The sequence below is a fragment of the Nycticebus coucang genome, chromosome 2, assembly GCF_027406575.1.
Source record: "Nycticebus coucang isolate mNycCou1 chromosome 2, mNycCou1.pri, whole genome shotgun sequence".
Lineage (NCBI taxonomy): Eukaryota > Metazoa > Chordata > Mammalia > Primates > Lorisidae > Nycticebus > Nycticebus coucang.
Window position 1 is genome coordinate 23,530,935 of NC_069781.1, and position 26,002 is coordinate 23,556,936.

General features: G+C 49.4%; 2 protein-coding genes across 7 annotated transcripts in view; one reads left to right on the top strand and one right to left on the bottom strand.

Annotated features, from left to right (window-relative positions):
- AKNA (AT-hook transcription factor) overlaps window positions 1–17,657 on the top strand; it is a 64,693-nt gene extending 47,036 nt beyond the window's left edge. For all 6 annotated transcript variants that reach the window (XM_053564829.1, XM_053564810.1, XM_053564835.1 and 3 more), the window contains 8 exons: window positions 239–398; window positions 3,171–3,347; window positions 3,700–3,815; window positions 4,441–4,587; window positions 6,821–6,916; window positions 8,396–8,512; window positions 8,789–8,981; window positions 16,550–17,657. In XM_053564829.1, coding sequence (XP_053420804.1) covers window positions 239–398; window positions 3,171–3,347; window positions 3,700–3,815; window positions 4,441–4,587; window positions 6,821–6,916; window positions 8,396–8,512; window positions 8,789–8,981; window positions 16,550–16,781 — 1,238 coding nt within the window. In that variant the 3' untranslated portion in view covers window positions 16,782–17,657. The remainder of the gene's footprint in view (window positions 1–238; window positions 399–3,170; window positions 3,348–3,699; window positions 3,816–4,440; window positions 4,588–6,820; window positions 6,917–8,395; window positions 8,513–8,788; window positions 8,982–16,549) is intronic.
- A 2,099-nt stretch (window positions 17,658–19,756) lies between these two features.
- Window positions 19,757–23,135, bottom strand: ORM1 (orosomucoid 1). Its single transcript, XM_053578614.1, has 6 exons — window positions 22,978–23,135; window positions 22,469–22,611; window positions 22,171–22,241; window positions 21,297–21,404; window positions 21,040–21,143; window positions 19,757–19,927 (listed from the first exon to the last, which is right to left on the bottom strand). Exons 1-6 carry the CDS (start codon window positions 23,089–23,091, stop codon window positions 19,805–19,807), a joined length of 663 nt encoding a protein of 220 aa, XP_053434589.1. The 5' UTR covers window positions 23,092–23,135; the 3' UTR covers window positions 19,757–19,804.
- Between the last annotated feature and the right edge of the window lie 2,867 nt (window positions 23,136–26,002).

Here is a 26,002-nt window from a genome sequence, read left to right on the forward strand (position 1 = left end):
AGCTCACAGCAACCTCCAACTCCTGGGCTTAAGCGATTCTCTTGCTTCAGCCTCCCGAGTAGCTGGGACTACAGGCGCCTGCCACAACGCCCGGCTATTTTTTGGTTGCAGTTTGGCCGGGGCCAGGTTTGAACCCGCTATCCTTGGTATATGGGGCTGGCGCCTTACCGACTGAGCCACAGGCACCGCCCGTGTTCTCTTTGCCTAAACTCACTTTGGTCTCTCTCTGCTTCCCTAGCAGTCCCTGGCTCAGAATTCAAGGGACGAAATCAGATTTCTGAACAAGTGCCCCGCAGGACAGTCAACTTACCCCCCACCCAGGCCCCAACAGCTGTTCCTGTGCCCCGTGGACCAGCCGAGACCACCCCTGACCTCCTCCTCACCAGGGCAGGGCGAGAGTAAGTTGGATGCTTGGGCTATCATCATGCAGCTGGGAGTGTGATGCCCACGGGGTTGATATCCTGGGGCCAGATGGACCTGGGTGCTCTGCTCAAGGCTCAGGGCTGTTTCAGTGGGACCTCGTTGACCTGGACTTCAAGGACAGACACTTCTCCTCAAAGTGGGAAATGACCTAGAGGCTCAGCCCCATCTTACATCTCCCTTCCTAGACGAGCTTGCACTTGCCAGGGATATGTTTTCTGCATTTTTTTCATTCATTTTTTGTATGAATTAAGAAGCTACTGTGGTTTTTGGTTTTTCAATCCACCTGGAGTTTTTCTACTAAGAAAGTTGTTCCTTACCTGGTTGCACAGAAATGGGAAGATAGGTTAGTCAGTCCTCTCACCTGCCCTTTTGTATTTGCTTGTGACCAATACTCATTTACCCACCTTTGCTGGGTGGGGCATCTGTCCCGGTTGCACTGGGGAGCCTGCTTCTCAGTAACCAACCTGAGGCTTCCTTGTCCCATGCAATCACGAGGCTGTCATGTTGCTGATTGCAAAGTCATGTCTAGCTGCTGGTGTTTGGCTTCCTGGTCTGAGTTGAATTCGTCTTCCTCTGCAGCCTTCCATGTAGGAAGGAGAGGCTTATTTGTTGGTGGTATGCCAGATCCTAGGAATAAATAATGCACAACACCCTGTCCTTGGCATCATGAAGCTACAGACAAATAAACAGGCATTACATCCCCAGTGTGAAAAGTACAGTGATGGCAGAAGTCTCAAGGACTGTGGGAGTGCAGAAAATGGGCATCTAGCTTAGTTCAAGGCCTCAGGGAAGGCTTCCTGGAGGAAGTGGTAGCTCAGCTAAGATCAGAAGGAAGAGAGGTGGAAGAGTGTCTTCAGCAGAGGGAACGGCATGTGCAAAGGCTTAAGAGATGAGAAAGTGGTTGTCACCTTTGCGGAGCCAGATATTCCTTATGGCTGGATTCTCGAGTATGATGCAGGAGAGGGGGGTTGAGTAACAGAAGCAAAGGGGTAGGCGGGGAGACCCGGGAGAGATCTTACGGAGCCTTAAAGGCCACACTGAGAAGTTTAGACTGGGGCTCACCTCCAAAGAGACGTTCACTGAATCATCTACATCATGAGGACAGCGAGGGGTATTTTAAGCAGGGGAGTGGTGATGTCAGATGTATGTTGTAGAAAGAGTTCTCTGGTTGCTAGGAAGGTGAGAACAGGGATTGAGACGCTGCTGAGAAGGCTGCCTCAGCTAAGAGAGAGGTGGTAGGGCGTGGGCTCTCCGGGAGGACCCCAGGGAAGGGAAGGAGGGATAACTCGAAAGAGATATTTAGGTGATTGGGCCCAGAGGACTGGGTAGCTGATTAATACATCAGGAGGTGTTTAGGGGAGAAGAGTCTAGAACGACACATTTCTGACTGGCCAGTCGGTTGGATCCTGATACCTTGCATGGAGATGGGAAAGTAAGTTTGCAGAGAAAAATGAGTTTTCAGTGCCAGTCGGCATCCAGCAACCAAGAGGTTAAGTTGGGAAGCCTGAACTCTGGATAGAAGGTGACTCCCCAGCCTCAGGCCTAACACAGGGGGCCAGAGCCTCCTTCAGGGGTTAACTAGGGACTGAGCTCTCATGGCTGGCCCTCCTGGTTTGCCTTGGAAACCCCAGTCTCCCGGGAGATTGCCAAGGGAACCCACTGCCTTTGGACGCATAGTGCTGGGACAAAGCCTGTAAGAGGTCTCCACTCCTTCTGGCACACTCACTGGAGAGTTTATGTTTGCCTGAGGTGGCACCAGGAGACACTCACCCACAAGTCCAGGGTTCACCAGGCAAGCACCGACCCTGAGGAGAGCCTCGCCCGGAAACCAGCCCCGGAGTAGATGTAGAGCCCACAGCAGCCGGCAGGACAGCCATGCCCATTACAGACTCTGCCACTGCTCCGTGTGTAGGGGTCTCATGGAGAGGGGGTCTGGGTGGGATTGGCTGCCACAGTGCCAGCCATGCCCAGGGAGCGGGCCCCTGGCAATGCAGGGACCAATTGGAAAGAAATGCAAACCTGATTTGCTCCACAGATGCTCGTGGCTAGAGATTGGGCTGTGTTTGGGGGGTTCCACCCAGACCTTGCAGACAGCATCCTGCCAAGGAACCTCCTTATCCTCTCCCTGCATACGATACTCTGCTCCCTCTTGAAGCCTGGATCTGGTTCTGTGATATTGCCTGAGCACCTGTGAGGTGTAGGGCCTCGGGGGCTCTGAGATGGGGAAACCTGCTTCCGGCTGCCTGCCAGGCTCCCTGTCTGGGTGGGACACAGATGGGTGGGCATCATCTTCCAGGTGTGAGAGGTGGGCTTGAACAGTGGCAGGAAACTTCTCTGTGCAACCCAGAGGGAGCTGCTGAGCATGGCAAGGAGGAGCCAGGCCTGGAACAAAGAGAGGGGTTGAAATTCTAAAACAGAACCTCAGCCAGTACCCTCTTTCTTCAGCATCCTCTTTTCTATCTTAAGAATTTATCACTGGTGTTTCTGACTAGCAACTCAGACTCTGTGTGTTAGAAAGGTTCTCTTTTGTTCCCCAAATGCACAGGGATATAAATTCAAAAAGGTGTCGAGATGTGTAGCAAGAAAAGGGATGCACGGGGAACTTCTAGAATCATCTGGCAGCAGAACTGGACCCCGTACCTGCTGGGAACGGACAAAGGCCACTGCATCCGGGCACATTTTGGGGGGTTGCTTCAGCTCTGTTCATCATGCATCTGTTCTCATTTCTGTCTCCACCCCAACTCTAGCCAGGCCATCCGTGAGCTGCAAGAAGAGGTGTCCCGGCTCCGTGTGCGGCTGGAGGACAGCCTGCACCGGCCACACCAGCGCAGTTCTGCACACCCAGCATCTGCCGTTGACTGCCCCACCCAGACCCGGGACCAGCCAGCAGATTCCTTAACCTCCTGGAGCTCCCACTATGGCAGGTGGGTGACCTCCAACCTTCTACCTCTCTGCCCTGGTGGTAGCCTCAGAGGATGGGCTTGGCCTCTGGTACTCCCAGACATGTGGACTAGTCACTGCTACATTCTTCTCTCGCTCATGTTCACTGTGTAGTGTACTGAACAAATGTTATCTCATTTGACAGATGAGGAAACCGAGGGTCAGAAAGGCTCAGAGCCATTTTCTGTGAGAGTGAATCCAGAGTGTTTGGTTTTGACTTCTGTGATCTCTTCCATTGTGTTATAAACATTTCTCCAGGCTGACCTTCTCACAGGTCATCTTTAAAGGCTGCATAAAACCTCACACAGCAATCCCATCCCTCTTTCCTTTTGCTAGTAAATCCACAGAAAGATCGTCTGGTGAGCTGAGAGGTGAAGAACAGACTGTCTCCTCAGGAAGGCAGCGACCCAGGTCCTCCTCAGTGCCTCGGGAGGTGCCCCGACTACCCCTGAGTAAGTGACCACCTTCCAGGACCAATTTCTGGAGGCCACAGTCTGAGCATGTTGGCTCAATGGTCAAGGACCACAGCAACTCGAGAGTTCAAGGCAGCTCAGAGGTTTTGGGTGCATCTGTTTCAGGCTATTTGGAGTACAGGGCACTGCTAATGTACTGCACACCTGCTTGTGTAAGGTGTCTGTAAGGGCTTTGTAAAATACCATCCTTGCAAGATGATCGTATTATTCACACTCTGTAGATAGGGACGCTGAAGCCAAGGGAGCACAAGGGACATGCCTGCAGGGACATAGCTCTGGAGTCAGTGGCTGGGATTAAACCCCAGCTCACCTCCACTCGTCCTCAGCCATGTTGTTTACCTACTTGAGCAGTTAAAGGGACAGTAACTGGGCGGTGATAACAGTGTCCACCTGGCAGGATTTCTCTGCTCAGGTGTGTGACACAGCCCACACAGACTATCCAGGCTAGCGCTTAGCATGGGGTCAGCATCTGACATTAGCTCTTATGACTAAGAAGATTAAAATTCAGGCACCTGCCCCAGATCCTAAACTCTTGATACATCCACTCCTTGAGTAGTGTGACCCCACCCCTGCCCCCTCTGACACCCCAACTCTTTGTACTCAGGTTCAGAATGTGAGCCACCCTCCCCCCGACTGTTCTCTGAGAAGAGCAGGACCAGCAAGGACAGTCCTCGGGCAGCTCGGGATGGAAAGAGTTGGGTGGGCAGCACCGGACGTCCAGATAGAGTCACCTTCCGGGGCCAGTACACAGGTAGGCCTCCAGGGAGGCAGGGCCAGAGTGAGAGCTGTCCCCAGGGTGGTCTCCTCTATTATGAGAAGCCTTTTCTGTTTACCAGTGAGCCATTCAAATATTGTCATTTTCTATGCCTTCAGTGATATGAAAACCAGCAGGGAGCATCGCCTCCAGGAATCTCAGTGTGTTCGTTCATTCATTTAGTGGTTTCTGATGCATCCCCTCTGGCAGGGCGCACATTTGGTTCTGGGAAGCCAGCTGATCATAAACAGGTTTATGGTCACCTTCTCTTTGCCAGGCCAGGGCGTACAGGGTGAACACTGAGTCAGGTGTCATTTACACCTGGTTTTCCTCCAGGTTCTGATGCCCCGACGGACCTTCCTATCTCATGAACTAGGGACCTGGCACAGAGGAAAACTTGAGATGACACACAGGTGCTAGTGGTGACTGACGCCCGTAGTCCCAGGACTTTGGGAGGCTGAGCCAGGAGAATTGTTTGAGGCCAAGAGTTCAAGACTAACGTGTGCAACACAATGAAACCTCATCTATAAAAAAAAAAAAAATGAGAAAAATTAGCTGGACATGGTGGCAGGAACCTACAGTCTCAGCTACTCAAGAGGCTGAGGTGGGAGGGTCACTTTGAACCCAGAAGTTCGAGGCTTCAGTGAGCTATGATGATGTCACTGCACTCTCGCCTACGTGACAGAGGAAGACCCTGTCTCTAAAAAAATAAAATAATTTTAAAAAGTGTTTTTTTAAGAAGAGATGACATGTAGTATTTCTTTTCTTCTTTTCTTTTTTTAAACAAAGTCTTACTTTGTCACCCTCGGTAGAGTGCCATGGCATCATAGCTCATAGCAACCTCAAACTCTTGGACTCAAATGATTCTCTTGCCTCAGCCTCCTGAGTTGCTGGGACTACAGGTGCCTGTCACAATGCCCGGCTATTTTTGGAAACAGGGTCTCATTGTTGCTCAGGCTGGTATGGAACTCCTGAGCTCAAGCGATCTGCCCGCATTGGCCTCCCAGAGTGCTAGGATTACAGGCGTGAGCCACTGTGCCCGGCCCCTGACATGTAGTATTTCAAAAGCTTCATGTTAAAACAATATATATGGGTATAGTTCCCACCTTCATAAATCTGACTACATAGCAGAGAAGACAATAACAACGGAGTGACGCGTCTGTCACTGATATCTGGCCAAGTTGGGGGGACCACCAATGTCAGTTACCAGGGATGAGGCAGGAAACCAGAAGCACACTGAGGAATTAGAAATAAGAGTGTCAGGAAGTCCGGGGACCTCCAGTGTGAGCCCCCATGACACAGGCGGAATCACACCGGGTGGGGAGAAGATGAGCCTCTCCATCCACACTGGCTTCAGGCAACATCCTGAAGGTCTTATTTGAGCTGTGGGGTGGATAACGCAGGCATTGGGAGGACCAGCTTCCTAGTGACACTGAGTGCTTCCATCTGCCAGGCAGTGGGCAGAGAACCTCACCGATGCGGCCCTGTTCAGTCCTCCCAGACCATGACACTGGTGCTATGATTACCCCCACGCCACAGCCACTCCACATGGGGAGAAAATGCTACTGACCCCCCACCCAAGCCTTCAGGTCAGGGTCAGGAAATCTCATCACCTATTTCTTCCTGGCCACTCTCAAATCCTGACTGACTTGGGCTCCTTGGTTGCTATGTGTGTCAGGAGCTTGGAGCTGAAATGAAGCAGAGCAGGAGTCTGGAGAGAGTTTACAATAAAGGATTTTACGATGCATGTTGGAGGCTGGGCATGGTGGCTCACGCCTGTAATCCCAGCACTCTGGGAGGCCAAGGCAGGTGGATTACTTGAGCTCACGAGTTCGAGATCAGCCTGTGCAAGAACAAGACCCTGTCTCTAAAAATAGCCAGGCACTGTGGTGGACTCCTACAGTCCCAGCTACTTGGGAGGCTGAGGCAAGAGAATCATGTGAGCCCAAGAGTTTGAGGTTGCTGTGAGCTGTGACATCATAGCACTCTACTGAGGACGACAACATGAGACTCTGTCTTAAAATAAAATGTGCATTGATACATAGGTAGATATGTATGTACATGTTTATACGTGTACATATTTGTGCACATACATGATGTGTGTGCACTCACGTGAGAGAGACTATTAAAACCATTTGGAGGAAGAGGAGAGAAATCATCATACCAGAATCCTTCCCAATTCTGCATCTATGCAGAGGGCTGATACTGACTCTTCTGGTTTCTTCCCCAGGCCAGGAGTACCATCTTCCATCCCCTAAGACTGTCCCAAAAAGCAATAGCACAGTCTCCTGTCCCCACTGCCAGCCAGTTCAGACCCAGGATGCAGGTGAGGCATGGTGCCTGGGAAACTGGCCATGGCGGCCATGGCTGCAGCTTCTTGCTCTCAGGGCAGTGTGTGGCTGGGCCAGATGTGGGTTGTCGGTACACACAAGGGAGCAGAATTATCTGGGTGGCCTGCCACCACACCTATTGCTTCAGGTGCTGCTGCCGAAGCCACCCTCCTTGATTTCAGAGGTTTCTGAAGGTCAGGATAGGGGGACTCTTGGCAGCAGGGGAGCTGGCTGCAGTGATTGCATTTTATCTCCCCTCCATCCTCTGTTCACTCCTCATCCTTTCCCTCAAACAATGTAGGGAGGCGTAGTGGGGAGATCAGTGGCCTGAGAATCTGGGCACTACATTCTAGTTCCAGCTCTGCCACTGACTTGACGTGTGACCTGAGGACAGTTCCTTGACTTCTCTGAGCCTCAAGTTCTATGTCCACAATGGAGGAGATAGCCTCTGAGGTCTATTTAGGCAATGATCGTGACTCATGATAATGAGCTGCCATTATTAAGCCCCTGCTGCAGAAAAGGCATCATGCTAAGAGTTTTACATGCATAATCCTCACAATTCTATGAAGTAAGTAATATAGTACTAGTATATCCATTTTACAGGTAAGGACACTGAGACTCAGAGAGATTAAGCAACTTGTCCAAGGGCACACAGCCTACACATGGTAAAGACAGGATTTGAACTCAGGTCTTTGTGTCTCTAGAGTCACTTTACCACCATGTTTTTCTGCCTTTGCTAGAATTGAAGTCCCAGCAGGCCTCTCTGTTCATTCATTCATTCATTCATTCATGCAGCACCTACCCATACCAGGCCCTGAACCCTATTCCCAAGGAATATATGACAAAACACAGTGGTCAAAGCTGGGTAGGGGAGCATGGGTGGGGCTGGGGGGTGCATGACTCAGGTTCAATCAGTGGGATGACTGAGCTGAGGCCTGGAAGAGAAACAGAGCAGCTCTGGGACTTACTCAGACACGGCACTGGGGATTTGTGTGGGAAGAGAGCAACAGCGCCCACTCTCCTCCTGCTCCCTTAGGCCTCTGCTGACTCCCTGGCTCCCCAGAGGGCTGTTTTGGGCTGTTCCCACATGGAGAATGGGTCTGTTTCACTGGGGCTGAACGAGGGCTGCAGTTGGGAGGGCCCAGGCTTGGGATCCGAGGACCACCACTCCCCAGCTCTGAGACCTTGGCAAATTACTCACCCCTTTGGCACCTTGGTTTCCCAGCTGTGCACTGGTGGCATGAGGATAGTAGCTAGCCCAGTGGCTTGTTGGATTTGATAAAACAAAGCAGGAAGGCCCTCAGCAGAGGAGGGCAGAGTGCTTGCTCTCACCACCATGGTTGGTTGTGACATGGTCGTCACCCACACAGAGGTGGCTTGTCTCCTCTGCAGTAGTTCCTGCAGAAAGCTCAGTGCAACAGAAGGTCTATGAATTAGACACAGTCCTCTCCTGACATCTGTCCCTCCTCTTCCAGTTGGTGCTGCTGCCAGGGACCTGCTGGAACCAGCTCCCGCTGCTGCCGTTCGCTGTCCCCTGTGTGGTCGAACTGGACCCACCCAAGAGGGAGATGGCACAAGCCCTGCCACCTCTGGTAGGAACGGGTGGTCTGTTTCTTCCCAGCTAGACCCTTATCTCTCTTTGACCAGGGTTTGGGAACCTGGGCGAGTTTGGCTGGGGTGTCTGCTCTGTCCAGTCTGGGAGCAGAACAGTTGGGGCGGAAGATTGGTTTCCCCAATGGTGATGCTCCCAAGCGTGGTCAGCCTAGTGTCCAGCTCTCCCAGGGGAGGGGATGCTCAGGCCCTCCAAGCTCAGCTGGGTCTTCCCAAATGGTCAGACTTTGTCGCTCTGTTGTGTCCCTCCCTGACAGGTACAGAGAAGGCAGCCACAAGGAGAAATGCACCTGCAACTTCCAGCCTCAAGCAGAGGAGCAAGCAGGCAGGGTCGCCGCCCTGGCCACCCCCTGGGCTGTGGTACTTGGCAGCCGCACCCTCATCACCAGCCCCTCCGGCCTTTGCCTACGTCTCCTCGGTTCCCGTCATGCCTTACCCACCAGCCACTGTGTAAGAACTTTTCGTTCCAACCTTCTTAACCCCTTTTTCTGGATCTCTGAATACATTAACTTTCAGACCTGTGTTGGGCAGCTGGGAACCCAGATGCCATGTGCTCCTGTGTTTTATCCCAACGAGGACAGTGCACAGGACAAGCCCAACACTCACGTATCACTCAACAAACCCATGTACCAAGGAGAGTGCTCTGCCCTTTGGGAGGTTAAAGGTTTGTGGGGACCGAGAATCCTATCTTCTAGTTCCGTGTGGGTCTTCTTAGCATGCAAGTGATGAATGTTCGCTTTTTAAAAATAGACTTTATTTCTTAGAATAGTTTTATAGATATACAGAGGAACTGAGCAGATAACAGAGAGAGATCCCACATACTCCTACCCCTGCACACACAGCTCCCCATTAGTAATGTCGTACGTTAACTGGCACCTTGGCCACCATTAGCGAGCCAGCATGAACGCGTTATTATAGCTAATGTCCATAGTTTATTCAGGTCTCCTCAGTTTTTAACCAAGTCTTTTCTCTCTTCTAGAATCCCACACCACATGGCCATCCCCCTGTAGGCTCCTCATGGCTATGAAAGTTTCTCTCAGACTTTCCTTGGTTTTAATGGCAATTTTTGAGTCTTGGTCAGGTAGATTGTAAGACTTTCAGCACAGACTTTAGATGTAACATCAGCGAAGGCAGGAGAGATTCGGCAGTCAAGACTCAAGTTTAGAGTCAGACAGAGATCCATTGGAATCCCAGGTAACCCAACTAGCCTTGGCGCAGCTAGTTCTCTCTGAGCCTCAACTTACCCATCTGTTAAATGGGCAAATGGTGTCAATTGTGTATTGTTGTGTGAGGATTAAGAGAGGCATGTGGCAAGAAGCAAATGAGATATCTGTGCAGTTAGTAGCACAGTGCAGGCTAAACAACTGAAAGCTTCACCATGGCAGAGAATATCGTTACTGTTCAATATTGTCACTAGAGAGGAGAGAAACAAGTAAAAGTGGGTTCAGCATGACAGAATTGTGTAAGGGAAAAAAGCCTGGACCTTGGAGTTAGGAGACTTGTCTTCTTGTCCCAACTGTTACAGGCTAATTCTCTTCCTCAGTTTCCCGTGTTGTGAAATGAGTCGTCTGGGACTCAGTGTCATCGCCGGCTGTATTGTCAGCAGCCGTACCCATGGGAGTGAGGGCCAGTCACCGGGAGGCAGGTGCTGGTAGGAATAGGGCCAAGGCACCATGCAGACCTGCTTGGTCCTCTGGGGCCAGGGCTATAAATGCAGGTTCTTCTGCCCTCTCAGCTGAGTCTAGGCAAGTCATTAAGGAACTTTCTGCTCCGGCAGTGATGAGAGCCCATGCTGCCTGTTCAGGCCTCCGGCAGATGTGGGTGAAAACACCTGCCCATGTTCCGACTCACTGGGCAGGAAAGGTTTTGCCTGGAATTCAGTGTCCCTATGGTAGCCGTGGGGTCTCTTTACTTCTGAGGCCCTTCCAGTCTCACACCTTCAAGCAGAACTGACTGGGTTGCTGTCCCCTGGTCTGGGACATAGGAAAGGGGAAAGGCTCGATTTGAGTGGCCAGCAGTAGCCGTATAACCCTAGGCAAGTCACTTCACTCCTCTATGTCTCTGTTTTCTCTTCTGTGGAATGGGTTGTGGTGAGGAATAAATGAATTAATGCATGGAAAGCCTACAGTGAGGGCAGGTGCAGTAGCTCATGCCTGTAATCCTAATACTCTGGAAGGCCAAGGCAGGCAGATCAGCTGAGCTCAGGAGATTGAGACCAGCCTGAGTAAGAGCAAGACCCCGTTTCTGCTAAAAATAGAAAAATCAGCCAGGTGTTATGGCAGGTGCCTGTAGTCCCAGCCACTCGGGCGGCTGAGGCAAGAGGATCCCCTAGCCCAGTGGTTCTCAACCTTCCTAATTCTGCGACCCTTTAATACAGTTCCACAGCTTGAGAACCGCTGACCTAGCCTAAGAGTTTGAGATTGCCGTGAATTATGACACCATGGCATTCTACCAAAGGCGACAAAGTCAAACTCTGTCTCAAAAAAAAAAAAAGAAAGCGTAAGGTGGCCAATAACCACCATGCTTCTAAAACTGCTGGAATTTGGAGCATGCTCAGTGGCTGAGGCTCGCACACTCTTCAGAAAGCTGAATATGCCTCTGCTGCCCTTGCTGGCCAGCTGCCCTGCGGTCTCTACAGCCAGACTTTCTAGCCGAGAGGTATTTTTTTGCAGCTTCTTCCCTAGGGGGAGTTTTGAGTAACTTTCAGGCCAAGCTGGTCATCAAATTAACAGAATGTGGGGTTGTGTAGAAACCCAGTACAGATGGTTGTTTGACTTACAATTTTTTCAACTTTACGATGGATTTATAGGGATGTAACTCCATTGTAAACAGAGAACATCTGTAGTTACACCAGATGGTTTCTCAAGGAGGGAATGTAGGCTGCTGTTTATTGGATTCAGGGACCCCATTCACTCAATTGTGGTGACATTTGTCAGCACCCACTGTGTGCTGATCACACATTAGAGATGCAGGGGAGAGGTAGGTCTGGTTGTGACTCTGGCGCTGCCTGTCCAGCTCTCTGACCCTGGGCCTTATAGAACCCTGATGAGGGCCAGGTGGTGCAAAGCTTTTCACTGGAATTGTCCCGTTGGTTCTATGCTGGGAGGTAGGTAAAACGGAGGCCTTGGAAAGTGACTTAGCTTGCCCAGGGTCTCACGGCTGATCCAGCACAATGATTGGGATTTGGGGCAGGCCTCCAGGGCCCAAGCTGGTAAGGCCAGTGCATTATACTGCTTCCTGAATCCTGTAGCTTCTCTGAGTTCCACTGTGCTTACCTGCAAAATAAAGATAGTGGCACCAACTAGTGCATGGGTACCACAGAAGAGGCCGTCAGCCCCAGGCAAGGCACAGGGTTAACTGTTTGAGAAACTGCCAGGCTGTTTTCCAAAGCCGCTGCCCCACTTATATTCCCACCAGCAGTACATGAAGGTTCCAGTCTCCGCATCCTTGGCAACACTTGCTGCTATCTTTTCTGCTTGTATGTATGTAAGTATGTATGTATGTATTTAGAGACAGAGTTTCACTCTGTCACCCTGGGTAGAGTGCCGTGGCATCATAGCTCACAGCAACCTTTAATTTGGGGGGCTTGAGTGATCCTCTTATCTGAGCCTCGTATGTAGCTGGGACTATAGGCATATACCACTATGCCCAGCTAAGTTTTTGTATTTTCAGTAGCGATGGGGTCTCACTCTTGCTTAGGCTGGTCTTGAACTCCTGAGCAGAAGCAATCCACCCACCTTGGCCTCCCAGTGTGTTAGGATTACAGGTGTGAGCCACCATATCGGGTCTGTCTTTTTTTTTTTTTTTTTTTTTTTTATTGTTGGGGATTCATTGAGTGTACAATAAGCCAGGTTACACTGATTGCAATTGTTAGGTAAAGTCCCTCTTGCAATCATGTCTTGCCCCCATAAAGTGTGACACACACCAAGGCCCCACCCACCTCCCTCCTTCCCTCTTTCTGTTTCCCCCCCCATAACCATAATTGTCATTAATTGTCCTTATATCAAAATTGAGTACATAGGATTCATGCTTCTCCATTCTTGTGATGCTTTACTAAGAATAATATCTTCCACGTCCATCCAGGTTAATACGAAGGACGTAAAGTCTCCATTTTTTTTAATGGCTGAATAGTATTCCATGGTATACATATACCACAGCTTGTTAATCCATTCCTGGGTTGGTGGGCATTTAGGCTGTTTCCACATTTTGGCGACTGTAAATTGAGCTGCAATAAACAGTCTAGTACAAGTGTCCTTATGATAAAAGGATTTCTTTCCTTCTGGGTAGATGCCCAGTAATGGGATTGCAGGATCAAATGGGAGGTCTAGCTTGAGTGCTTTGAGGATTCTCCATACTTCCTTCCAGAAAGGTTGTACTAGTTTGCAGTCCCACCAGCAGTGTAAAAGTGTTCCCTTCTCTCCACATCCACGCCAGCATCTGCAGTTTTGAGATTTTGTGATGTGGGCCATTTTCACTGGGGTTAGATGATATCTCAGGGTTGTTTTGATTTGCATTTCTCTAATATATAGAGATGATGAACATTTTTTCATGTGTTTGTTAGCCATTCGTCTGTCGTCTTTAGAGAAAGTTCTATTCATGTCTCTTGCCCATTGATATAAGGGATTGTTGGCTTTTTTCATGTGGATTAATTTGAGTTCTCTATAGATCCTAGTTATCAAGCTTTTGTCTGATTGAAAATATGCAAATATCCTTTCCCATTGTGTAGGTTGTCTCTTTGCTTTGGTTATTGTCTCCTTAGCTGTACAGAAGCTTTTCAGTTTAATGAAGTCCCATTTGTTTATTTTTGTTGTTGTTGCAATTGCCATGGCAGTCTTCTTCATGAAGTCTTTCCCCAGGCCAATATCTTCCAGTGTTTTTCCTATGCTTTCTTGGAGGATTTTTATTGTTTCATGCCTTAAGTTTAAGTCCTTTATCCATCTTGAATCAATTTTTGTGAGTGGGGAAAGGTGTGGGTCCAGTTTCAGTCTTTTACATGTAGACATCCAGTTCTCCCAGCACCATTTATTGAACAGGGAGTCTTTCCCCCAAGGTATGTTCTTGTTTGGTTTATCAAAGATTAGGTGGTTGTAAAATGTTAGTTTCATTTCTTGGTTTTCCATTCGATTCCATTGGCCGAACCATTGGCCAGACTAACGAGGAATAGAAAAGTAAAATCTCTAGTAACCTCAATCAGAAATGATAAAGGGGAAATAACAACTGATCCCACAGAGATACAAGAGATCATCTCTGAATACTACCAGAAACTCTATGCTCAGAAATTTGACAATGTGAAAGAAATGGATCAATATTTGGAATCACACCCTCTCCCTAGACTCAGCCAGGAAGAAATAGAGCTCCTGAACAGACCAATTTCAAGCACTGAGATCAAAGAAACAATAAAAAAGCTTCCAACCAAAAAATGCCCTGGTCCAGATGGCTTCACTCCAGAATTCTATCAAACCTTCAAGGAAGAGCTTATTCCTGTACTGCAGAAATTATTCCAAAAAATTGAGGAAGAAGGAATCTTCCCCAACACATTCTATGAAGCAAACATCACCCTGATACCAAAACCAGGAAAAGACCCAAACAAAAAGGAGAATTTCAGACCAATCTCACTCATGAACATAGACGCAAAAATTCTCAACAAAATCCTAGCCAATAGATTACAGCTTATCATCAAAAAAGTCATTCATCATGATCAAGTAGGCTTCATCCCAGGGATGCAAGGCTGGTTTAACATACGCAAGTCCGTAAACGTTATCCACCATATTAACAGAGGCAAAAATAAAGATCACATGATCCTCTCAATAGATGCAGAAAAAGCATTTGATAAAATCCAGCATCCTTTTCTAATTAGAACTCTGAAGAGTATAGGCATAGGTGGCACATTTCTAAAACTGGTTGAAGCTATCTATGACAAACCCACAGCCAAGATTTTACTGAATGGAGTAAAACTGAAAGCTTTTCCTCTTAGAACTGGAACCAGACAAGGTTGTCCTCTGTCACCTTTACTATTCAACATAGTGCTGGAAGTTCTAGCCAATACAATTAGGCAAGACAAGGAAATAAAGGGAATCCAAATGGGAGCAGAGGAGGTCAAACTCTCCCTCTTTGCTGATGACATGATCTTATACTTAGAGAACCCCAAAGACTCAACCACAAGACTCCTAGAAGTCATCAAAAAATACAGTAATGTTTCAGGATATAAAATCAATGTCCACAAGTCAGTAGCCTTTGTGTACACCAATAACAGTCAAGATGAGAAGCTAATTAAGGACACAACTCCGTTCACCATAGTTTCAAAGAAAATGAAATACCTAGGAATATACCTAACGAAGGAGGTGAAGGACCTCTATAAAGAAAACTATGAAATCCTCAGAAAGGAAATAGCAGAGGATATTAACAAATGGAAGAACATACCATGCTCATGGATGGGAAGAATCAACATTGTTAAAATGTCCATACTTCCCAAAGCAATCTACCTATTCAATGCCATTCCTATCAAAATACCAACATCGTACTGTCAAGATTTGGAAAAAATGATTCTGCGTTTTGTATGGAACCGGAAAAAACCCCGTATAGCTAAGGCAGTTCTCTGTAATAAAAATAAAGCTGGGGGCATCAGCATACCAGATTTTAGTCTGTACTACAAAGCCATAGTGCTCAAGACAGCATGGTACTGGCACAAAAACAGAGACATAGACACTTGGAATCGAATGGGTCTGTCTTTTTTGCATCTTAGTGGAGGTGAGGTATGAGAAGTGGCATCTCATGTGATTCTGACTTTTTTCCTGATGGCAATAATGTGCGTCTTTTCACCTGCTTGTTTACCATTTGCATATTTTCTTTGGAGAAATATCTTTTCAGATCTTAGCCAATAGATTTTTACACACCATACAATAATGCAAAGTAAAATGTGGGGGCTCAGAATGAGACCAGAGTCTACAGTGTGCCAAGCAAGATGCCAGTGACTGACTCTGCTAGGTCCCCCTAAACACATTCCTGCTTTATTTAGGCAAATACTTCCTCATCCCCCCTCTCCCTACCACACACACTTTATTCAACAACACACAGGCCACACCCCATCTTGCCCAGTGCTGGTTTCTTTGAACCCTAAATGTAGTAGCCCTGATGAATGAGGTAGTCACTTCTTAAGGAAATTTATGCTTCATCTCATGGCTTGTCAGTGCACTCCCCCAGCACTTTAAAACAGACCCCATATTCCTGCAGGCCCAGGCTGGGAATGACACCCTTCCCCCTAGTACCCTGGATAAATGGAACCAGACCCTCCCACTCTTGCAGAATCTTAATAACATTACCTTCTCCAGCAGCCCACACTTGGCAAATGGGACTCCTATATTGCCTCTCCAGTGAAGGGGCCTTTTTTTGTTTGTTTTGTTTTGAGACAGAGTCTTGCTCTGTCACCCAGGGTTGAATGCCATGGCGTCATAGCTCACAGCAACCTCAAACTCCTGTGCTCAAGAGATCCGCTTGCCTCAGCCTCTGGAGTAGCTAGGACTTACAGGCACCCACCACAATGCCTGCCTAGTTTTTGTATTTTTAGTAGAGGCAGTGTGGGCTCTTGCTCAGGTTGGTCTCAAACTCCTGAGCTAAAGCAATTCACCTGCCTTGGCCTTCCAGAGTGCTAGGGAGTTGTGAGTCACTGTGCCTGGCCCAGTAAAGGGCTTTGCTGCTAAGCCTGGGGTGATCCTGGGCTCCCTGAGATCTGGCTTCTGATGAGCTGCAGGGGTCCACATTTGCTTATTTCCTTGCCTCCCCAGAGCCCAGCACACTGGCTGGCAGATAGGCTAAGCCAACTGTCCTGGAACACTGGTTCTGGGTCAGGCGCTCATGTGTGTGCCTCTCCTTCATCTTTCCAGTAAATCCCTTGACGTGTGCTTATAATTCCCATTTTAGAGGTAAAGAAACTGAGACCTAGAGAACTAGGGCCAATGGCCCGGCCGGGGCCACACTCCAGCTCTTCCGGGGTTAGTGAGCATGCTTACTTCTCTCCTCAGGTACTACGCAGCCACAGGACCTACCTCAGCCCCCTCAGCTTCATCCCGGCCAGCCCGAGGACACCGGCGCTCCATCCAACTTGACCTGGATGACCTGGAGGACCTCAACAGGGCCCTGAGCCAGGCCGTCCAGGCTGCTGAGAGCGTCCGCTCTGCCACCAAGCAGATGAGCCGCTCACTGTCTGCCGACCTGCGCCAGGCTCGCAGCCTACGGGGTTCCTGTCTCTTCTGACTCACTGGAGGCCCAGGGACAGATGGCTGGGCAGAGGGCCAGGAGATGGCTGGAGCCACTGAGGCCCAGAAGGCTGCATTGTTCCTCACCAGGGGTGTCTCCCTCCATCACAGGCCTGGCCTGCTCAGTCCCACTGTCTGAGTGGAGCCGGTGTCGGCTGGTCATCAAAGTGACTTGCCAGAGCCATAAGCCCCCTGGTGGAGACACTGGTACCAAGGCTACCCTCAGCCCAGATGGCCCCTCTGGCAGTCTCATCTAGTCCTGTTCTTATTCCCCTCAGCTAATAATAGGTATTTTATACAGATGGACATATTTGTTTTAAAATGGGGAATTTTCCTGATCTTGGACCCTCCATAGGAGGCCAGATAAGAAAGGAAAGGTCTAGAGTTTGGGAGCTAACTGTCCCTCACGTGGGACAGCCACTCTGGAGCAGGCATCTCTGGAAAGGGCGTGGCTAAAGACCTTTCTCCTAGTGACTGGTGGTATTTTAGTGGGGCATTTTAGGATGTCAGGGTCCCAATGTGGCACACCTGGCTTCTCCACGATGGCAGAGGCCTTTCCTGCAGGCCTACTGGGATGGGGACAGGCTGGAGAGGGCCCTTTCAGTACCTCAACCCAAGGCCCTGGGCCCCCCTACCTCCAGATCTAAGTGGCATTGCTAGTGGCCAGCTACCTGCCAGGCACAATCTGCAGCCGTGAGGCCAGGCTGCCTCCTGCTCCCCACCCCGTTGCAGCACGTACCTCAGCATTTCTGGAATGTGTGTGCACCAATGATATTTGTATATTTGAGGCATTTAAAAATCTATTTTCGTTACAAGAACAAATGAAGAATGAATGTTGATCTTTTTTAAAAAAGGAGGCAAAAAGAAAAAAATACCCAAAGCTGTTCGTGTCTGTGGTGTGTGTCATTAGCTTTTGATTTCTGAAGTCAAGTTTGTGGGGTGGATCATTTGACACCCAGCCAAGCCCCCCCACGAGGGACCTATCAGAGGATCTGCCTGCCTCCCTCTGGTGACTTCTGTCTCAGGCTTTCCGTCTGCCTATCTATCTCAGAGCCATAAATCTTTCCACTGGAGAGGCCTGCAAGGAGGGGCTGTCTGGAAAAGCCCCTTTTTACTGAGGCCAGAGATGTTATGAGACCCGCAGCATGTTAGTGTCCACAGAGCATATGCCTGGACTCACTTTCCAGTGCTCCTTTTAATAGTGAACAACAGTTGTCATTTACTGAGCACCTGCTGGACCTGGGTCCCTGCACAAAGGACTCAGCATGTCCTGTTCCACACAGTCCACCCCCAGACTCCCGCTGTGCCCCCATTTCACTGAGCAGAGGGAGTTTCCACTGGGCCCTCTGCTCAAGCTTGCTTCCAGGGAGAGCCTGAGTTTTTGGCTCCTAAGTTCACACTGGGCACAGCTTTTGCTCCCCATGGCTCCATGAATTTTTTTCTCTCCAACTCCTTTTTCTTCCTCTCTTGGCTTTTTTCTTCCACCTCTTCCACCTCTCCTCTCCCTCCTCCCTGCCTACCGCAACTCACTCCTATTTTATTTTTCAGCAGATTCCCTTCAATCTAGCTGAAAGTCTAAGTGAAATGGAATTTCAATGGATTTCTTGTCACTTCTGGGCCTTAGGTCCACGCCCTTCTGGGTGCCCAGAGGCCACTCCATGTGCTTGTGTTCTGAGGACATCAGGACATCAGCCCAAAGCCCAGGGTCATGTCCCAGCCTCATTGCTGTGGGCACAGCAGCAGCCCCAGGCATTGAACAGAGTGCTGGGGTCTTGGGCCCTATAGAGCTCGGCTCTTGGTAGCGGGGCAAGAAGGTGGTGGTACGTGAGGACCTGGGCAGGACACTGGGCTTGTCCTGTCTCTCTGGACAGCACAGGTAGCTGCGCGCATGCAGAAGTGCCTGAACAATTCAACCCCTACTTTCGTGCCCCTCCAATAGTGCCACCTCTCACACGTGACAAGAGGCTGTTGATCATGGACCCCTCTGATATGGTGGAGGCCGCCCTCCCTTGCCCACTGAGAGCGAGACTCCATATCAAGGGCTCCAGGCACATTTGCAGATGTCAGCTGGTTTCTAGGGCCCAACCTCACCCCTACATGTGTGTTGTCTCCTGGGTTTATCAGCTGAGCTCCCTGAGGACATGCCCACGGACCCACCAGACCCTCTGACCTGAGCCCCAAGTCCTCTGCATCACCCAAGTCTTGCTCAGCCCTGCCCTGGCCCAGGCAGTCCCCCCTTGCTGGGGTGCCCACAGCAGCCTTCCTGCTCCAGCCTGGCCCCACCCCCCTCACCTCCCTAGATGGCCACACTGGCACCGCATGCCAATCCTCCCCACCTGTATCCACTCCCCATCCTATGAAGCTGACTTCCTCTGCCTCAGCTTTCCTCAAATATGTCCTCTCGTGTCCTTGATTGCGGCAGGAACAGCAAGTGGGTTTTTTGTTTTAATGACTAAAGTTGTATTACAATTTTTCTGTAGGGGATTAAGGTCTTAACAGTAGTCTCAGTTTAGAAATTCACTCTGGGGAGCTTTTGTTATTTCAAATCAATACATAATGTACATACACATGGGGTGCAGTGTGCTGTTGAGTGTTCCCAGCACAGAGCAGTGATGGGTGTTGGAGGGGAAGGATGCATCCGTTAACGTGCACTTTGATCGGATACATCGTGTTCAGGAGCAGCGGGTTCATCAGCTCCTTATCTTTCTAGATTGGTTCAGGTGCCCCTTCCAGGAAGACTTCCCAGACTTACCCATTTATAAGGAGCCATCCCTGTGTTGGGCTACCACGGTATGTTGTGCCCGTCACTGTCCACCCCATGTGCCGGGTATTACAGGAGAGGCTCTTCCAACCAGGAATATGGTCTTACCCATCTCCCAGCAGCACTCAACTCAGTGCAGGCTTCAATGTGAATGAATGAATGGATGAATGAATGAATGAATGAGCAAATGAATACATGGCTAACAACCTGGCTATTCCAATGCAGATGTTTTATTGATACAAGTGGGGGGAGGAGAGGAGTCATGAAGGGCGGGCTGCATCCCCGAGGTCCTGCCCTGAGGCTGTATCCTCCTTGGGGTCCTTTTCCTTCCTCCTCTCCTCCTCCTCCTTCTTGTGCTGCTTCTCCACCGGCTCACACACATCCTGGAAGGTAGTGGGGCGGGGGATGACAAAGTAATGGGGAAACGGTAGTAGCCTTCTGGAGGGGGGGGATGGAATGCACTCTGACCTGGGGAACCAGCCCAACTTGGGCCCACAGCCGTGGCTCTGCCACTTCCCAGCTGGGTGATCTTGGGCAAATCATTTCCCTCTCTGAGCCTCAGCTTATCACCTCTAAAATAGGAGATCAGACCCTTAAAACCAACTGGCACTTACTAAGCACTTATGACCTGCCAGGCCCTTACACCGCCGCTCCTGGGCCCCTTACTACCACCCCCAATTCGCAGATAATGTCACTGAGGCTCAGGGCAGCCATGTGACCCACCTGAAGCCCCATAGCAGGTCAATGGGAGCACAGGCTGTGGGCCAGATGAGCTGACCCCAGTGGCTGTGTTCATAAGCCCTTTCCCAGGCCCCTGGGGCCAGAGATGGGACAGTTGACACCACCAGTGGTCATGGGAGATAACCTCAGGTGGCAAATGAATAGGAAGACATTTTTATTTTAATAGTTATGAAAGTATTTCACATTTATCAAAAGAAAAGTATAAGCAGCTCATCAGCTCTGCGATTTCACAGATACCACCAAGGAAAGCCTTTCATTTAACACAGGTTTAAATAAAAGTTTCAGGAAGATCATCACCACAGGTAATTCTCATTGATAGTAATAATCGAGATACGGTCCTGGACTTGGGGCAGTTTGGATGACACTGAAAACCACAATACCAATTCCCTGCCACACAGGTATTAAAAATGAGAGGGGCGTTGTGGGTAACAGCCTGGAGTGTGGGAAGCTTTGTGGATAGTGACTCCCCAGGTGTCTCTCCACCCACTCCCTCCACCACCCCCCAGCTCATGCTGCTTCTTCCTGTTAGCCTTCCACATCCCCCACCTGCTGCAGGGTCCTACCCGCTTTTGCAGGGACTTTTTCCCCTGGGCTCTCATCCACCACCCCTGGGCCTCTGTGCAGCTCAGCTGGGGTGAGGCAGGTGCCTTGCTGTGTGGCCTTGGCTGGCAGCTTTCCCTCTCTGGGCCTCTTATGTTGCCCAGAGGGGTGGGGCAATGGACGGGGCGAGCATTGTCCAATCCCTTGTGTTTACCTTTTTCCAGTCAGTGTACACGACTTCAGACTTCAACATGCCGGCGCAGGCGAGTGCTTCATAGTACTCCTCCAGTTGCTCCTCTGTGGCCTCCGGTTTGTCAGCTGCAGAGGAGAGTGGGAGGCTGGGTGACCATGCTGCAGGGCCCAGGAGAGAGGCCAGGGAGGGCTGGGGTCCCAGGGGCTCAGCTCCAGGGGTGGGTGAGCCTGGGGCAAGGCCTGGGTGGGGAGGGAGCTCAGGGTGCCAAGGACGCCTACCGTAGAGGGTCAGTCCCCGGTTCTGCTCATCTTCCAGGAAGAAGGCAAAGACGAAGGTCTTGGGGTCCCTGAGGAGCACAAGCTGAGCAAAATGTTCTTTGCCCCACTCTGAAGGAGAAAAGAACCTCTGGGTGAGAACGTGAGATGGCACAATAGTCCCCATCTCACTGGTGAGGAAGTGTGGGCGTGCCCAGGGCCACACAGTTCCCAGCCCCTGCTGTGCGCCAGGCCACATGCTGAGCACTTCAGGTGTGTGGGATCATAGGAGCCTCTTGTAGACTGTAGCTGGCAGGATCTTTCTCCCTATTTTACAGATGAGGGAAATGGAGCCCAGAGAGGAGCTTCAGGCTGAAAAATGGTGTTGCTCAGTTCCATGAGCCTTTGTGTGCCCCTACCATGTGCCATCTCTGCAGTGACGGTGGGGACATAGGTAAAGTCACCACATGCCCAACACATGGGCTCCACTCTTAGCTTCCTGAGGATCTCAAAGATTGGTTGAGAGAGAGGCAGGTCTGGAGCTAGCCTTGGATTTCTGTTCTAGTTGAAACACAAGTTGTGTGGCCTCAGGGAAACAACCTGAGAAAAACAACTCTCAGCTCTTCTGTTTATCTGATTATTGCAGTGTGTTCTTAGGGTCGTTCGTGAGTATTAAGTGGGTCAGACAGTGCCTGGCATATAGTAGGAGCTCAAAAACATTGATGGTTATTACTGTGATTATTGCAGTGGTGGGGCACTGCAATCATGGAGCTAGAAGTGGCTGTGTCCTGTGTATTCTTTGTGCCTAAAGCCTCAAGTTCTTCGTCCCAACCCCTTCCTTTAGCCAACCCACCCCATTCAACAGGGTAGACCCTCCTGCCAGAGGGCCGCCTCTCACCGTATCTGGAGATAGTCCCATTCTCCCGCTGGACATTCAGATAGCTGAAGTTATAGACGCACTTATCATTGCTAAAGCCAGGCAGAAGGTGGAAGGAAAACAATGAAACAGTCAAGGAGATGTAGAAAACTGCCCATCACAGACCAAGGGCAAGAGTCAGGTGGAGATTAGAGTCAGCCCTCCCCATCCCACAGTTGAGAAGGCCATGGCTAGGAAGAGGGAGGGACTTGCTGGGTTCCAGTCTCTAGGAGTAGAAGCCAGAAGCTGAGGCTGGGGCAGGCAGGGGTGGGGGTCTCACACGGTCTGGTACTCTCTGAGTTCTATCTTATCCTCCGTCTTGTTGGGAGCAAAGTAAAAGAAGTCTGCTGAGATCTCCAGAGATGCCTTTTTATACTCAGGCTCTCGTAAGGCCGAAGCAATGTAAAACCACTTGCCAGAGACCTATGAGGAAGGAAGGAGCAGGTGAGAGGGGCTTGATGCTGAAGCCTCGACAGTCAGCCAAGACGAGACTCAGACACATCTCTCCTTCTGTTTTGCAAACGAAGAGACTTAGGCCCCCAGTGGACAGTGCACATGTAGGAGCTGGCCTTGAGGATCAGTCATCAGTCCCCTTCATGCCCAACAAAGAACGTCCCTGCTGTGAAACTCTGAAGGGAGGCAGCAAAGTTTGAAAGCAGGGCTGGTAGGAATTTCACCCCAAGACCCCAGCAGAAGAAAGATCAGAGCCAGGAGCAGGGGCCTGGCCATAGCCGGCAGGGAAAGGGAAGCCCAGAAAGGGGAGGCAGCTGCTCTGGCCCAGGTGCTCACCCGGTCCAGGGTAGCATTGGTGATGGGCACCGCTGTCAGGTTAGCACACACTGGGCTGTGGGCGTCCATCAGAGGCAGGAGGCTCAGGACTGCAAGGACCCAAGGCAGCGCCATGCTGAGTGGAGGAGGCAGCAAGAGCCAGGCAGAGCTGGTGGCTGGAGGGCCCAGCGACATTTATAGCAAGCTGTGGGCGGGCCCCCAGTGCCCAGCAAGGGTTTGCTTTGTGTCTATGACACAATCCTGTCAGTGCTTGGGAAATGCTTTGCACAAAAACTGCCCTTAAAGCCAGCTCAAAGGTAGAGCCTCCAAATCTGGGTTCCTGACCTGGAGAGGTTACAAAAGCCTCGTGTTTGGCTTATTCAAGGCCATAGTGGGTGTGGGGCTGGAGGGATGTTAGTTGACATTTGTGAGTCCATGGATTTCAATAGAGGGCTCTCATGCTGCAATCTCTCATGTTTTCATCCAACTCCTGTCTCATTGAGCACAAAGACTTCTCAGGACCCAGCCGTAAATCACGTGCCAAAGACACCTTAGAGAGTCCCCAGGCTCATGCAGGATGTGTGCACAGGGGTGGGGCTGAGGTGGGGGCAAATATAGATCCAATTCCACTGAATGTGGTAACAACTGTGCAAGAGCCAAAGTTCAGTAGGGCCCCAACCAAGCCCCAGAGGCAGGCACATTCCCAAAAAGGGGCATTCAAGCTGAGTCTCTTTTCCCAATCTCAGACATTTGAAAGAGGAAATGGTCTTCTTCTTGTCCCTGATCCCTGCCATCTGAGTGTGGAGCTTGCCTCTCTGTCAACACATGCCCAATCCTACAGCAGGGTCCAGCCCACAGTGGACACCAGGTGAATGCTGTGGGGCTAACGATTCTACTGCCTGTTTGCATTTCTATCTGAAGGGGCAAGTCTTTATCCATACGAAAGACACTTTCAAAAAGTATCATTATGATATGCTTACACTTCCGTGTTCTCATCCATGTCATACGATTTGAATGATTCGTGTTTCAGTGGAGTCTGGAGTTAAAAATTTAGTGAATGCTTACCTTTTCATTCATTTACTATAGTCTAACTTAATCATATCCCTTTTTACAAGTATGCTTATAGCATTTTTTGTTGCGATTTTTCCTCTGATATGTCAGAGAGTACCCAAGCTGCCTTCTAAAATTTCCACACAGGAGGAAGAAAAGTGCGTGTCATGCATAAAGACTTGGACACTAATGTTCATAGCAGCATTATGCAAATTAGCTAAAACTAGAAACAACTCAAACATCCATCAACAGGAAAATGGAAAAACAAATGGCAGCATTTTCATACAAAGGCGTGTTACTTAGCAATAAAAATAAATGAACCACTGGTACATATAACATGGATGAATCTCAAAAGCATTATGCCCAGTGAAAGAAACGAGAAATAATGGAGCGCCTACTCTGCAATTCCATTAATGCCAAGCTGCTGAACAACCCCAAAAGAATCTATAATTTTAGAAATCAGATCTGCGGTTGCCTGAGGCAAGGAGGATGATTTGATGGTGAAAGGGCATGAGAGAACTTTCTGAAGTAGATGGTAACGTTCTACATTTCCATTGTGGTGGTGGTTACATCCATACGTATATGACTTACCAAAACTCATTGAATTGTAAGCCTAAAATGTGTACATTTTATCTATTCTACCTCAACAAAGTTGATGTTTAAAAAAATCTTCCTCCCAGAGGAAAAAAACCATGAAAAATCCAAAAGCAATCATAATATTTCTTTCTTTCTTTATTTTTGAGTATTGCTCTGTCACCAAGGCTAGAGTACTGTGAAAGCAGCCTAGTTCACAGCAACCTCAGCCTCCTGGGTTCAAAGGATCCTCCTGCCTCAACCTCCCAAGTAGCTGGGATTACAGGCACCTGCCACACCACTCGACTAATTTTTCTACTTTTAGTAGAGACAGGGTCTCCCTCCTGCTCAGGCTGATCTTGAACTCCTGAGCGCAAGTGTGTTTCTGGTCTCAGTCTCCCAGTTGTGAGCCACTGCACCTGTCCCAAAAACAATAATAATTTTGAATGCTGTGCCTGTATGGCAATGCACAAGTGAGTCTCTTTTTTTATCTCCTTGTCAAAACTGGAATTTTCCTCTTTCCTTCCTTCTCTCCTTCCTTCCTCCCCCAGCTCATTTTATTTTTTGAATTGGCATTGTCTAATCTGAGGCTTGAAACAATGATTGGAGGTGATTGGAGGGGAGAGAGTATAATGTATATCAGTCAGGGAACCAGAAGTTCTATGGGGCTGGAACATGTTCTTGGGTCAGAGTGTCTGGACTTGATGGTGTTAAGATTAGCAGGAGCCTGAGCCTGCAGGGCACAGAAACCAGGGCTGAGGAGTTTGCTGGACTCTAAGAGGTGTTGAGAGAAAGAAATTTGAAGATTTGAAGTGGGGTGAGGGGTGTGCATAATCAGATTTGCTCTTTAGTAAGATCGCTCTATCTGTCTGCATGGGAAGAGTGGGGAGAACAGCCTTGGGAGAGTAGTTGGAGGCTGGTGCAGTGGCCCAGGAATGAAATGATGGGGACACATTCCAGACACTGTTTATTTTGTAGAGCAGCTGAACACCACATTCAGACCCGGACAACTAGGCTCTTGCTTAGAGTCCAGAGATTTAGAGGGTCCACATCTCTCTCTCTTTCACACTCTCTTATTCTCCCTCTTCTCTCTCTATATACTGTTTGCTACTGACGTAGGATACAGGCACTGCTTTAGGGTTCAGGGAGGATTTGAGTGAAGGGATAAGAGAAAAGACTACTTAATTAATGTTCTAGTTCTTCTCTGTCAGCATAAATGCAATGAATTCTTGTATTATCAACTCCTATTTTCCTAGTAATACTATAAGTCCATTTTCGTATAATGTGTGGTTGAAGAGGTCCTTCTGGGTTGGAAATAGGCAGTATTTGCAATAATTACACATGGTTGCTGAGGCATATCATGCACTACTAGCTCACATCCCTGTGCGTGCACGCACGCACACACACCCACAACACACTTGAC